General features: G+C 42.8%; 1 protein-coding gene across 2 annotated transcripts in view; it reads right to left on the bottom strand.

Moving 5' to 3' along the window:
* The window catches only part of LOC124593707 (transcription elongation factor B polypeptide 3), a 161,950-nt gene that overhangs the window by 88,213 nt on the left and 60,250 nt on the right, over positions 1-13,487 (bottom strand). For both annotated transcript variants that reach the window (XM_047132013.1, XM_047132014.1), the window contains exons 4-5: positions 12,975-13,165; positions 224-321 (exon numbers count right to left, since the gene is read on the bottom strand). In XM_047132013.1, the coding sequence (XP_046987969.1) occupies positions 224-321; positions 12,975-13,165 (289 nt within the window). The remainder of the gene's footprint in view (positions 1-223; positions 322-12,974; positions 13,166-13,487) is intronic.

Raw genomic sequence — 13,487 nt, forward strand, 5'->3', positions numbered from 1 at the left:
CTTGCCATTCACCTTAACTGATTTATGGAAACCATGAAAACCTACACCTGGATGGTCATATGCAGACTTGAACATCTTTCATTACTGTTCACATTGTGCACAAAAAGAACACTTCCTTTTTTCTCACAGCAGCAGCAACAGTACTTTACTTAACAGCTTGGCTCTGAAGTGGTTTCTCAGGTCACTAGCTATAATTTTTCACACTATTAAAAATTGCACTTACCCTCTATATTTTCCTGCAGAACTCTAACACAAATATCGAAGAGCGTTGGCACTTTAGTCCAACTTTTGCCACTCTTCAGCCCAGAGTACACCTTTGTCCTGTGAAAATAAAATAAGTTTTTGTACAGTATACATTGTTAAACAAATTCATTGTTTTCTGATTCAATATCATACTGTCATAAATGAAGAAAAGCTACCAAGTAAACTGCAAACAAGGCACATGTTATGTCAGGACATTCTCGTAATTGTCACTATTTTTATAATTACAAATCTTCACAAAAGAAAACAGATGAAGTACTTAACCTTCAAAGCATGAAGCCGCAATGTAAGAAATGCACTTAAAGAGCCACATTCAAAACATATTCCGAAATGTTGATAACATGTACATCACGCAGCTGCAGATCGTCTGCCTGATACGCTCCACTCTTGGCTCCTCATGTTTATATGCTTTGTATATTTGTAACGCAAGGTGAAGATAAAGAAAATTTGAATGTTACTAGAAAACAATAGAAACTGTACATATATCTATCTATCATCATGCAGGACCACATCCATAGTCATCTAGTTATTTAAGCACCTAGCAGACCAGAATACAGCATTAGTAGTGTACTGCTTGACACAGTCAAGTCAATTAAATATCTAGAGGTAATGTTGCAAAGTAATATGAAATGGAACACGCACATAAGGATCGTAGTAGGGAAGGCGAATGGTAAACTCTGATTCATTTGGAGAATTTTAGGAACATGTGGTTCATCTGTAAAGAAGGCCACATATCCACAGAGGCGACAAAAGTCATAGGATAGCTATATACACATATATGGATGGTGACAGTATCGCATACACAACAAGGTACAAAAGGGCAGTGCATTGGCAGAGCTGTCGTTTGTATTCAAGTGAGTTATGCGAAAATGTGTCTGACATAATTATGACTGCACAACAGAATTAACAGACTTTGAACAAGGAATGGTAGTTGGAGCTAGATGCAGAGTACATTCCATTTTAGAAACTGTTAGGGAATTCAATATTTCAAGATCCACAGTGTTGAGTATGGAATGACTATCAGATTTCAGGAATTATCTGTCACCAGTAACAACACAGTAGCTGATGGCCTTCACGTAACGAATGACACTAGCGACATTTGCATAGAGCTGTCAATCAACACTGCATGAAATAACCACTGAAATCAAGATGGGACATACAACAAATGTATCCGTTAGGACAGTGTGATGAAATCTGGCATTAATGGTAGCAGACGACAGAAGTGAATTCCTTTGTTAACAGCACATCATCATCTGCACTGCCCCTCCTGGGCTTGTTACCATATTGGTTGGATCTCTGATGACTGGGAAACTGTGGTCTAGTTGTTGTGACTCGCCGATCATTCAAAGCGCCGCCGCGCAATTACTCGCGTCCTCTACGTGCGGCGCTGTCTGCCAGCCATGCAGCAGCTGCACCACCTAAGCGGCCAGCCGAGCAGCGGCCGCTAGACTGGGACTCAGTGCTCATTCGAATGCTAACGTGTACACATGTCTTGCTTGTCAACTTACTCTGTGACTTATATGTGTTGTGTCGTTCTGAAATATATGTGTTAAACTTAATGTTATAACAATTGGCGACGAGGTAGTGGATTTTTCCTTTTCACCGTTGACCCACAGGTTTCCATGGCTACTGTAGAGCAACTATTGCAAAATCTCCTTGAACAGCAAACGCTTCTAACAGCGGCGATTCGCGATTTCGTCGCGATGTCAAATGCGGGGCGTTTCTCATCGTTGGCTTTACCTCCTTTTCCTCCTTAAGACGAGACAGCGGAAGACTGGTCTGATTATGAAAAACGTCTTCAACAGCACTTCTTGGCATTTCATGTCACGGACGAACAACCATGTAAGTCTCTGTTCCTTTCCTGGATTTCACCTCAAATGTGTCGGTTGTTGTCGCAATTGGCTCCTTTGAAGGATCCTGCATCTTTGTCCTTTGCTGAAATGTGCTCACTTCTGTCTGTCTATTTTCAAAAGCAAACGCATGTGGTAGCCTCTCGTGTTGCCTTTTATCGTTGTCAAAAACAGCCACATCAATCCTATCGCGCTTGGGCTGCTGAACTTCACAGCCTCAGTCGAAAGTGTCAATTTGTTACTGACGTTCACAAAGAATCCTATGCCGATTCCATGGTACGGGATGCTATTATCCAGTCGGCGCCCGACAAAGAAGTTCGGCAACGGGCCCTTCAGTTGGCAAATCTGACTCTAGATGAAGTTCTCGCTATTGCGCAGTCTTTTGAAATTTCTCGCGCCGCTGGGGCGCAAACAGAGGCGTGGGGTGATGTCGGGGAAATACAACCTCTGTGCGCTGTTGACGACGCGTGCGGCGCGTCCCCGGCGGCCGACATGGCCGCAGTGCACTCCCACGCGCAGCCTCGGCCTAGCCATAAACAACCCACTAAGAAACTGCAGCTAAACCCCCGGCAACTTCCTTCACGTCCGCGGTGTTTTACGAAACATTCACGCGAGGATTGTCCCTAACGTTGGGCTGTGTGTCACAATAGCAAAAAGAAAAGTCATGTGTCTTCTGTTTGCAAATCTGACCGCATACATGATGTTCATGAACATGACGCTGATTCTGATTCCGTGTTATCTGTCAGTTGGACTTCTTCCCTTTCAGGGAAGTTATTCCTCACTGTCCAAATCCTTGGTCGAGATGTTCGCATGCAAGTGGATACCGGTTCTGCTGCCACTATAATTAATTCTCAGACGTATCTTCAGTTGGGTTCTCCACTCCTGTCACCTGTCACTCGGCAATTACGGATGTACAATAAACAGAAGATTTCTCTCTTGGGACAGTTTAATGCTGAGGTATCTTACAAATCCATCGTTCGCACTGTTCCCATATTTGTGGTCGACCAGAGCAACGCAGAAAATCTTTTTGGTTTTGATGCCTTTCGCGTGTTTGGGTTCTCCATAGATGACTCTGTCAATATTGTCTCTGATGCTAATCCTTATGCTCAACTGGATTCCTTGTCGACGACATTTTCGTCCCTTTTTTCTCCTGGGTTAGGCCGTGCGAACGACTTTGAAGCTCGTATCATGCTCAAACCCACTGCTCGGCCTAAGTTTTTTCGGGCTCGGCCCATTCCTGTGGCCCTTCGTGATCGGGTAAAACGGGAGTTGGATCGTCTCACTACTTCAGGGGTCTTGCTTCCTGTCACTTCCAGTGAGTGGTCCTCTCCTGTCGTTGTCGTTGCTAAGCCAAATGGTGATATTCGTCTCTGTGGCGATTTCAAAGCCACTGTAAATGCTCAATGCCTCATCGACACTTACCTTATGCCCCGTCCTGAAGAACTGTTCACTAAACTTGCTGCAGGCCAGTATTTTTCTAAAATTGACCTGTCAGAAGCTTATCATCAACTTCCTCTTGACGCTGCTTCCCGGCAGTTTCTGGTCCTTAACACGCCTTTCGGCCTCTATCAATACCAACGCTTGCCATTCGGGGTTGCTAGCGCCCCTGCTCTCTTTCAGCAATTCTTGGAACAATTACTGCTCCCTGTCCCTGGGTGTATCAATTACATGGTCGACATTGTTGTCACTGGCTCCACCACTGAAGAACATCTTCAAAATCTCCGCACACTTTTTCATGTCTTACAGACTGCCGGTCTTAAGTGTAATCTTCAGAAAGCACAATTTTTTCAGGCATCTATCATGTACTTGGGGTTTCAACTCTCTCGGGATGGTATTCGTCTGCTTCAGCAAACTGTCGCTGCGATCGATGCCCTTCCTCGCCCTACATCTGTTAAGGAACTGCAGGCCTTCTTGGGGAAAATAGCATACTATCACAAGTTTTTACCGTCTGCGGCTTCGGTTGCTCAGCCGTTGCATCGCCTGTTTCATAAAAACGTGCCTTTTCACTGGTCCGCGTCATGCGATGCGGCTTTCCAGAAATTGAAGACTATGCTGAAACAGGCCCCGTGCCTGGCTACTTATCGACCTGGCCAACATCTTGTCCTTGCCACAGACGCTTCTCAATACGGGGTCGGTGCAGTCCTTGCGCACCGTTTTTCTGACGATTCAGAACAACCCATTGCTTGTGCCTCCAAAACGCTCACGGATGCCCAACAAAAGTATTCTCAAATTGAGAAAGAAGCTTTGGCCATTATTTATGCTCTTCATAAGTTTGGTGTTTTTCTCTATGGCTCAAAATTTCATCTTGTTACGGATCACAAACCACTTGTTTCCTTGTTTCATCCATCAACGTCACTTCCCGACAAGGCTGCACACCGCCTCCAGTGTTGGGCTCTTTACTTGTCTCGTTTCAATTATGAGATTCATTTCCGGCCAACAGCATAACATGCAAATGCTGATACTCTGTCTCGCCTTCCCATGGGTCCTGATCAGGCATTCGATAGGGACGAACTTTTGTGTTTCCACCTGGATGTTGCAGAGCAGCGGGTTGTGGATGGGTTCCCCATCACTGGGGACAGGCTGGCGGCTGCTACAGGTTCTGACCCTACCCTCTCCCGGGTTCTACGCTGTATTCAGAAGGGTTGGCCAGATCGCCCGTCCGCTAAGACTTCTGATCTGTTGCGGAACTACTACGCTTTGCGCTACCGCCTCACGGCTAGGTTATGGTGATATTCTCCTTTCCACTGACAATGCTTCGCCGCGTGTTGTGGTACCTGCGTCTTTGCAAGCTTCGGTCTTGCGCCTCCTTCACCAAGGGCACTGGGGTGTGTCTCGCACAAAATCTCTGACGCGCCATCATGTGTACTGGCCTGGCATCGACTCTGAAATAGCACACATGGTCGCTGCCTGCGGCCCTTGTGCGTCACAAGCCGCTGCCCCGAAGTCATCTTTGTCACCATGGCTTTCGCCTGAGAAGCCCTGGGAGCGAATTCATGCTGACTTTGCGGGACCCTTTTTAGGTACTTATTGGCTCCTCGTAATTGACGCCTACTCTAACTTTCCTTTCATTGTCCATTGCACGTCGCCTACCACCGCGGCAACCACCAGTGCTCTCGCCCGCATTTTTTCTTTGGAAGGCCTCCCCTCTACTCTTGTTACTGATAATGGTCTGCAAATTGCCTCTTCCGAATTTGTGGATTTTTGTGCTCGTCAAGGCGTTATGCATGTCACGGCCCCGCCATTCCATCCACAATCCAACGGTGAGGCTGAACGACTGGTCCGCACATTTAAGGCTCAGATGCGGAAACTTCTGACTTCTTCAGCTGCTGATGATGCGCTTCTCCAGTTTCTGGCGTCTTACCGTTTCACCCCCATGGGCGACCACAGCCCGGCTGAGCTCTTACATGGCCGACAGCCCCGCACGCTACTTCACCTTCTGCGGCCTTCCACCTCACGGCCGCAGGTGCCTTCACTTGGCCGGTTCACCGCCGCCGACCTTGTCTAGGTACGGGGATATGGCAGGCGGCCAAAATGGAGCCCGGGCCACATCTTACGGCACCGTGGCAGATGCCTGTATGAAATCCAGACAGACACAGGTGTTGTGGTGCGTCATTCGGACCAGCTTCGGCCTCGTGTGCTGGCAACGCCTGTTCCGAATGCCGCTACACCACCTTCAGCTCTACCTGACGCTCGGGATCTTGGCATCTCTCAATACTCCCAACGCAGCCCTCTCACCGTCATCACAATGCCAGCACAAGAACGGACGCCACCAGGAGACGTGCCCATGCAGGAACCGGATGACCACCCTCTGTCAGAGCAAATCTACTCGCCTCCTCCTCCTCCAACGGATGCCAACACATCACCCATGTCTCCCGTCATATCAACTGGACTTGCCGCAATGGGCAGATTGGTGCATGGGGCCCCAGCAGATTCGACCCCTATGTCTCCTGTCATCTCGACCCGTTATCATCGGGGACACTTTCGTCCGTACGGGAAGCCTCCTCCTCAAGACTTTACGGCAAGTCAAACAATGCCTATGGACGTTAGCCATCTCCAGGACACCTCCATCAAGACCAGTGCAACAATTTCAAAGGGGGGAAAAGTGTTGTGACTCGCCGATCATTCAAAGCGCTGCCGCGCAATTACGCGCGTCCTCTACGTGCGGCGCTGTCTGCCAGCCATGCAGCAGCTGCGCCACCTAAGCGGCCAGCCGAGCAGCGGCTGCTAGACTGGGACTCAGTGCTCATTCGAATGCTAACGTGTACACATGTCTTGCTTGTCAACTTACTCTGTGACTTATATGTGTTGTGTCATTCTGAAATATGTGTGTTAAACTTGACGTTATAACGCTAGTCAGATGAGTTCTGATTTCAGTTGGTAACAGCTGATGGTACAGTTCACGTGTGGCACGGATTCCATGAAGCTGTGGACCCAAGTTGTCAACAATGCACTGTGCAAGATGGTGATGGCTCCATAATGCTGTGGACTGTGTTTACAAGGAATGGACTGGGTGTCCTCTGCTCCAACTGAACCGGTCATGGAGTGGAAATGGTTACGCTGATCTACTCGGAGACCATTTGCAGTCATTCGTGGCCGTCATGTTTCCAAACACTAGTGTCATGTCACCGGGGCACAATCGTCCATGATTGATTTGAAAATTCTGGACAGGGTTTGAGTGAATGATTTGGCCACCCAGATCGCCAGACATGCAACCCATCGAACATTTATGAGACATAATCGAGAAACCAGTTGCTGCACAACATCCTGCACTTGCAACATTTTCGGAATTATGGATGGCTATAGAGGCAGCATGGCTCAATATTTCTGCAGGAGACTTCCACAGACTTGTTGAGTCCATGGCACGTCAACATGCTGCACTACGCTCTCTTGTCACCTCAGTTTAGAACACTAGTGCAACCGATCCTTGAGTACCGGTCTTATGTTTTGGATCCCCATCAGGTTGGATTATAAGAAGACATCATAGCAATTCAGAGGTAGGCTACTAGATTTGTTACTAGTAACATCAATCCACTCATAAGTATTATGGACATGCTTCAAGAACTCAATTGGGAATCACTGTACACAAAACAAAGTTCTTTCGCAGAACACTATTGAAAACATTTTGAGAACTGGCATTTGAAGTTGACTGCAGAACAATTCTACTGCTGCCAGTGCATACTTCGCATAAGGACCACAAAGATAAAATAAGAGACATTAGGACTCATATGGAGGAATATAGACAGCTGTTTTTCCCTTGCACTATTTGTGAGTGGAACAGGAAAGGATGTGACTGCTAGCAGTACAAGGTACCCTCCACCACATACTGTACGGTGCCTTGCGGAGTGTATACCTAGATGTGGATGTTGATGAAGGTTTCCCTTGGAAACAAAGTCCGCTCCACACAAGCATCTCACTGTGTGACACGAAAAATAAAGTACAATGCTGTAGAAGGTATTCAGAGTCATAGATCAGAGTACATGACCAAGCATCAAAGAATAACATTCCAAGATTCCATTAAAATGTACAAAAACTTACTTAATTATGGTTATAATATCAAATTAAATATCATACTTAGAAAACACCAATGAAGTTGGGGTAGAGAGACAGAAACTATGGCAAGAAGCCTCAAGCTTCTAGAAATTTAAGTTTCTCGATTGGGAGTCAATGGTGGGGGGAGAAAATTAATACACAATTGGCAATTGATACAGCGTGTGTCCTTGATGAATTTTATTTTATGGGCTTTAAGCCACTGTCCGAGGTATATTTTCCTACTTAATGCTTCGTCTCTCAGTGCCAGACACATCATCAGAAGACTCAGAAAGCAGTTCAAGCTCAACAAGCTGAACTGTTGATACATAGCCATGCAGCAGTTGGCTCGTGACATGATAGGACTGTTGCCTATGATCACAGAGTCACACAAACATGAGCTTGTAGTAGGAAAGAGTTGTGTAGATACGTTTACCTTATACAAATCAGCTAGCTGAGTTTGTTTAAGTCTGATACTGCTTTCCCCTGCTTTCTGTGTCTTTATCGCCTCTGATGATGTCTCTTGCACTGACACACAAACCTGCAGATGTCAGACACTCAGATCATTACCAAATATCGTAAGTCGATAGAGTATGAACCAAAACACTGATTTAGTTCATGCTGTGTGCTGTCGTACAGTAGAACATGTATAAACGGCAATTAAGAGTATCACCAAAGCTATGGAGCACAGGAAAAGCATATCTGTGAGTGATTATATTGTTGATCTCATGTGGGTGAGGTGATAGAGTGTTCAAATCCCCCTGATGACAATTTTTTTTGTGTTTTCACACGAAACTGTTATATTGGAGAACATTTTCCTGAGATGCAAAGGACTTTATGCAGTTTGTAGCAATGTTCGTTTGGCAGTCTGCTTTCGCCTTGTTAGTTGAATGTTATGCACTTATTATTGATCTTATTATTTTGTTAATAATAATAATAATAATAATAATAATAATAATTATTATTATTATTATTATTATTACAATTACTTTCATACATGTGATGCAACTGTTTCTTTAGTTGTATATTTTGTGAAATTACAAATGTCCTCTGTAGGCTTACTACTTTCAAACAAAACAAGCAAAAGCAGACTGCCAAGAGAAGATTGCTGTACAACTCTAAACAGTTCTTTTAAATGTCATAAACACATTGTCCCATGCAACACTTTCATGCATAATACAGAAGCAAATTTGTCATCATTGGTGTTTGACCCCATGCCCCATAGTATCAGGATCTAGCACTTTACCAACTTCCCTGTGGATGCAACATGTGTTTGTTAGTTCCAGTTATGCTTATCATGTACTCTGTAGTTCTGATGTTACTTTTAATTAATGTTTATGCCCATTCTGCTGGACAACAGCACATAGTATGAATTAAATCGGAGTTTTAGTTGATACTCTATCAACATACAATGTTTGGTACCAATCTGAGTGTCTGACAGCTGGAGGTCTGAGTATGAGAGATGTAAATTTAGACAGAGAAACTGAGCTTGCACCACACTCTAAAGCCCAAAAAACAAAAATCACCTGGTATGCAAATACTGGCCATCAAAGCCTGTGTATGATGATGTAAAGTGTGTCTAGAGAAGGCCGTAATAATAATGAAACTCCACAATGAATTTCCACACTGCAGAGGAGTACATGCTGACTTGAGACTTCCTGGTAAATCAAAACTTCATGATGGACTGGGAGTTGAACATGACGCCTTGTCTTCACACTGCTCTACCAACTGAGCTCTCCACGCAAACTCATTACCTGCCCTTACAATTAAGAACTGCTTTACCTCCATCCGTATCTGTATCTCATCTCCTATCTTCCAAGATTCTGGCAGAAGTAAAGCTGTGAGGATGGGTCATGTGTCACACTTGGATAGCTCAGTCAGTTGAGCACCAGGAAAGGCAAAGGTTGTTGGTTTTTAAAATTAAAATTAATATTTATACAGTTGCTGACAGGGCTGCGAAATGTTAAAAATATTAAAGGCAAAGGTCCCAGGTTTGAGTCCTGGCCTGGCACACAGTTCTAATCTGCCAGGGAGTTTCAGTAATTAAATTTCCTGAAAGAGAAAAAAGTGTATGCCATATCAAATTGGGCCCCAATTTTTGTATTTCAGGCAAAACTTTGAACCAACTGAGCTGTTTGAACAGCTTCACAGCCAGACTCAAAACTGTAGTCTGCCAGTTCCTCTCCTCTACTTTTTATATACAGAACTTCTATTCCATAGTGAAATGTACACTATAAACCAGCCAATAATTTTAATCATGTCAAAGTTCAATAATTCCACAATTATGTCCAATTCTGTGAGTTTTATGCTTCTTGGAATGTGAAGGATTTGACAGATTTTCCAATACATCTCTGACCTCTGATCACTTTTCTTTTTCTTATTATATATTTTGCCCACACTACACGATCGATTGTTTTATATAAATCTTAAGCATTGCCCTCTCTGAATCTTACATCTTTGAAGTTATAACTATAGTAGACACAGAATTTACTTCATAGTTCCAATCTGTTAGTTTCACATTCAGACTTTACAATTCATTCCTCTATTCTCAAGTCTTATCTGTTTCACATGACTCGTAGATAATTTTAATGCATCATTGCCACAAATGAAACTGTTATCTGGCAAAAGAGGAACATTTGTCAAAACAAGAGAATTAGTTTTAGCTTTTAATCAACAAAAGAACAACAATGTTATAAGATTGAACATAGAATGGTAATTTACAAAATCTTACTATCCAGTTGAAATGTTATGCCCTCCCAACAACACAGTGTAGACAGGCATCATGGAATTCTCTGAATGCTCCAATATCCACAATTTTTCATTTCAAACTCTTCCTCTATTTCACACATCCCATTAACACACATAATTCCTTACACAATTCTATGGGATGATTATCATTTCTCATCAAATTTTTTCAAAAATTTTTGTTTGTTATTAATATTTTATTTTGGTCTTTGATAACACACTTCTCTTAAATAACAGCTGTACTTAAAATGATACCTTTTTCCTTTATTTGAACTCTTTCATGCTTATCAACCCACTACTAGCAGTAAGTAATCAATTACAGGCTTCCTTACTATAATCCCCTAAAGTAAACAATTGTTCACTACCAGAGAAACTGTTGCACAATTAATACACTGCTGGCTGTTAAATTTGCAACACCATGAATACAGTATGCAACATTAAATCACACTGGCATGGGTAAAGCAAACCAAAGACAGTGATTTATCGGCACAACACTTACAAAGTCAACAGGTCTGTTGAAGAGACTGCTTACACTACACCTGCCCACCCTCTTCTGGAGTACCGCTGTGTGATGTGGAACCCGCATCAGATGGAACTGATGGAAGGCACTGATAAAATTCAAAGATGGGCAGCTCATTTTGTACTACTGCGAAACAGGGGAGAGAGCATCACGGATATGATATGTGAAATGGGTTGGCAATCATTAAAACAAAGGCATTTTTCATTTCGGCAAGTTCTTCTCATGAAAATTTCGATCACCAACTTTCTCCTCAGAGTGTGAAAATATTTTGTTGGTGTCATCCTAAACAGGGAGGAACGATCATGTAATACAATATGAGAAATCAGAGCTCACACAGAAAGATTTAAGTGCTCGGTTTTTTCCTATGCACTGTTTGAAAGGGGAACAGCAGAGAAATAGCTCGAAGGTGGTTCAATGAACCCTCTGCCAGGTACTTAATTGTGAATTAGCAATCATGTAGATGTAAATGAAGATGTAGGATTGCATTACATGCTTGGGTATGCAAATCATAGAATTTCAGAGCAGCCGCATGAAGTGTGTAAAATTAACACCATGTACATTCTGCATATAAAAGGGAAGATTATGTAGCAGGTTTCTTAATCAGAAATTGCATTTCAATGTTGTTTGTTTGTGTTATGTTTCTGTAAGAAGCAGAAACATCTACCAGGACTTCAGAACTTGATAGCAGCAGGATCTTGGCCTAATCAGCAGGATCTTGGTCTAATAGAAACTATGATTTTCCTTTCTGCAAAACTGCTGCTCGCATTAATCAAGATCCCACACTTGTCTTGCAAATATGGAACTGATGGGTTCAGGAGGGCCATGGTCGATACCATGCAGGTTCTCTGTGAGCCTTCACGACTAGCACCCAACCGAACAAACACATTGTTCGTTTGACCATGCAGGTACACCTTATTGTTCAATTGTAGCCCTGCCAACATGTTCTCCAGATCTCTCGTTCACTGAAAATATTTTGTCGTAGGTTACTGGCACACCACTACTCACTCACCAGTCATTAGGACTGATGAACTCTGCCACAGAATTGAAGAAGTGTGGAATGAGATACCTATATCTGTCATCCACGTTCAGTTCAACTTGATGCTCCACAAGATTAAAGCTATTACTGCTGTTAGTGGTGGCAGGTCTGCACTCTGTAGACCCCCAAATTATTTACAAATCTAATGACGTATTGTTGCTACTACATTGTATTCACACAGTAAGTAAAATTTCATTATCTGCAGACCATCCTGGAGTTGAAATTTGAATGGCCAGCAGCACACACAAAATGTAATGTCATAAATACAATACTCTATCCAAAATTAAATAAACCTCTTTGTGATTTCAACTTGAGGAAGACACTGAAATTTTAACAGAATGTAAGTTAGTCATCAGTACACCTATAATTTATAAATCTCTGTAACCCTATTTCACTGTACTAATATAATGTCGTAAATATAGATAGAGGAACAGATATCCAACATTTACTGCTTCCAAACTACTAAAGATAAAAACATAATTAAAATGTTCCTGGAAAGAGAAAAGTTCAAATTTTTATGCATTCAATGTGAGCACTACCATGTTACCACGTGTTACAGAAATTCTCTAATCTCTAAGCACATCTGATGTTACCTGAATGACACTATTCCGGGGCGATGGATTGGAAGAGAAGGGGCAGAAGATGAGCTTCATCAGCGCTGGCCTCCAAGCTCTCCAGACCTCACACCTTGTAAATTATCCGTGAGGTTACGTAAAAGACAGTTTTTATCGCCCCTCCCTCCCCTCCCCCTCCTGAAAGTCTGCAACATCACATTGTTGAAGCTGTGAATTCGACAACAAGAGACCATCTCCTTCGTGTGTGGCAGGAAATGAGCCACTGTTTTGATATTTGTTGTTAACACAAGGAGCTCACACTGAATGCATAAAAATTTCACTTTTCTCTTTCCAGAAACATTTTAATTGTGTTTCTATCTTTAGTAGCTTGGAAGCAGTAAATGTCTGAAATCTGTTCCCTTTAATAGCCCTGTATATCCATATCATCTTTACAAATTCTAAATGAAAACTGAAAACAATACCTCTGGTTCTTTTGGGACATTAATTGAGCAAGTTCTTCTTCTTCTGACAAGACTTTTATTTTTTTATGTGGCATTGCATCAAGAGCTGGATGAGGCAATGGCCTATAGTTTGGACTAATTTCTGGTAGAGTTGCATCCAAATCCACCTTGAGCGGCTCCAGCTTCACTGATGAAGAAAGGAGTGGCACTGGCTGTAAGAAAGGTAGAAAAGATCACAAATTTTTCCACAGTTATATGCGTGTTCTGGCATGTTCATCACCACATTAATTACTTTCTGCAATTACAATTGAAATTTCCCTTTTTTCTTTTCAAAAGTATGTGTTGGTACACAGAACTATAACAACATTTAGGCAGACAAATGAAATGTAGTGTCCACATATTACACAAGAATAGATACCTATAAATCCTTGGGTGACAAATTCAAAATAGTGAATTTGGATAGTTACTGCCATGCCAGTTTTTCTTTTGTTCCTTTCATTCTGCTGTTAGGGTGAATAATTTGCACCATAAACA

The sequence above is a fragment of the Schistocerca americana genome, chromosome 2, assembly GCF_021461395.2.
Source record: "Schistocerca americana isolate TAMUIC-IGC-003095 chromosome 2, iqSchAmer2.1, whole genome shotgun sequence".
NCBI lineage: Eukaryota > Metazoa > Arthropoda > Insecta > Orthoptera > Acrididae > Schistocerca > Schistocerca americana.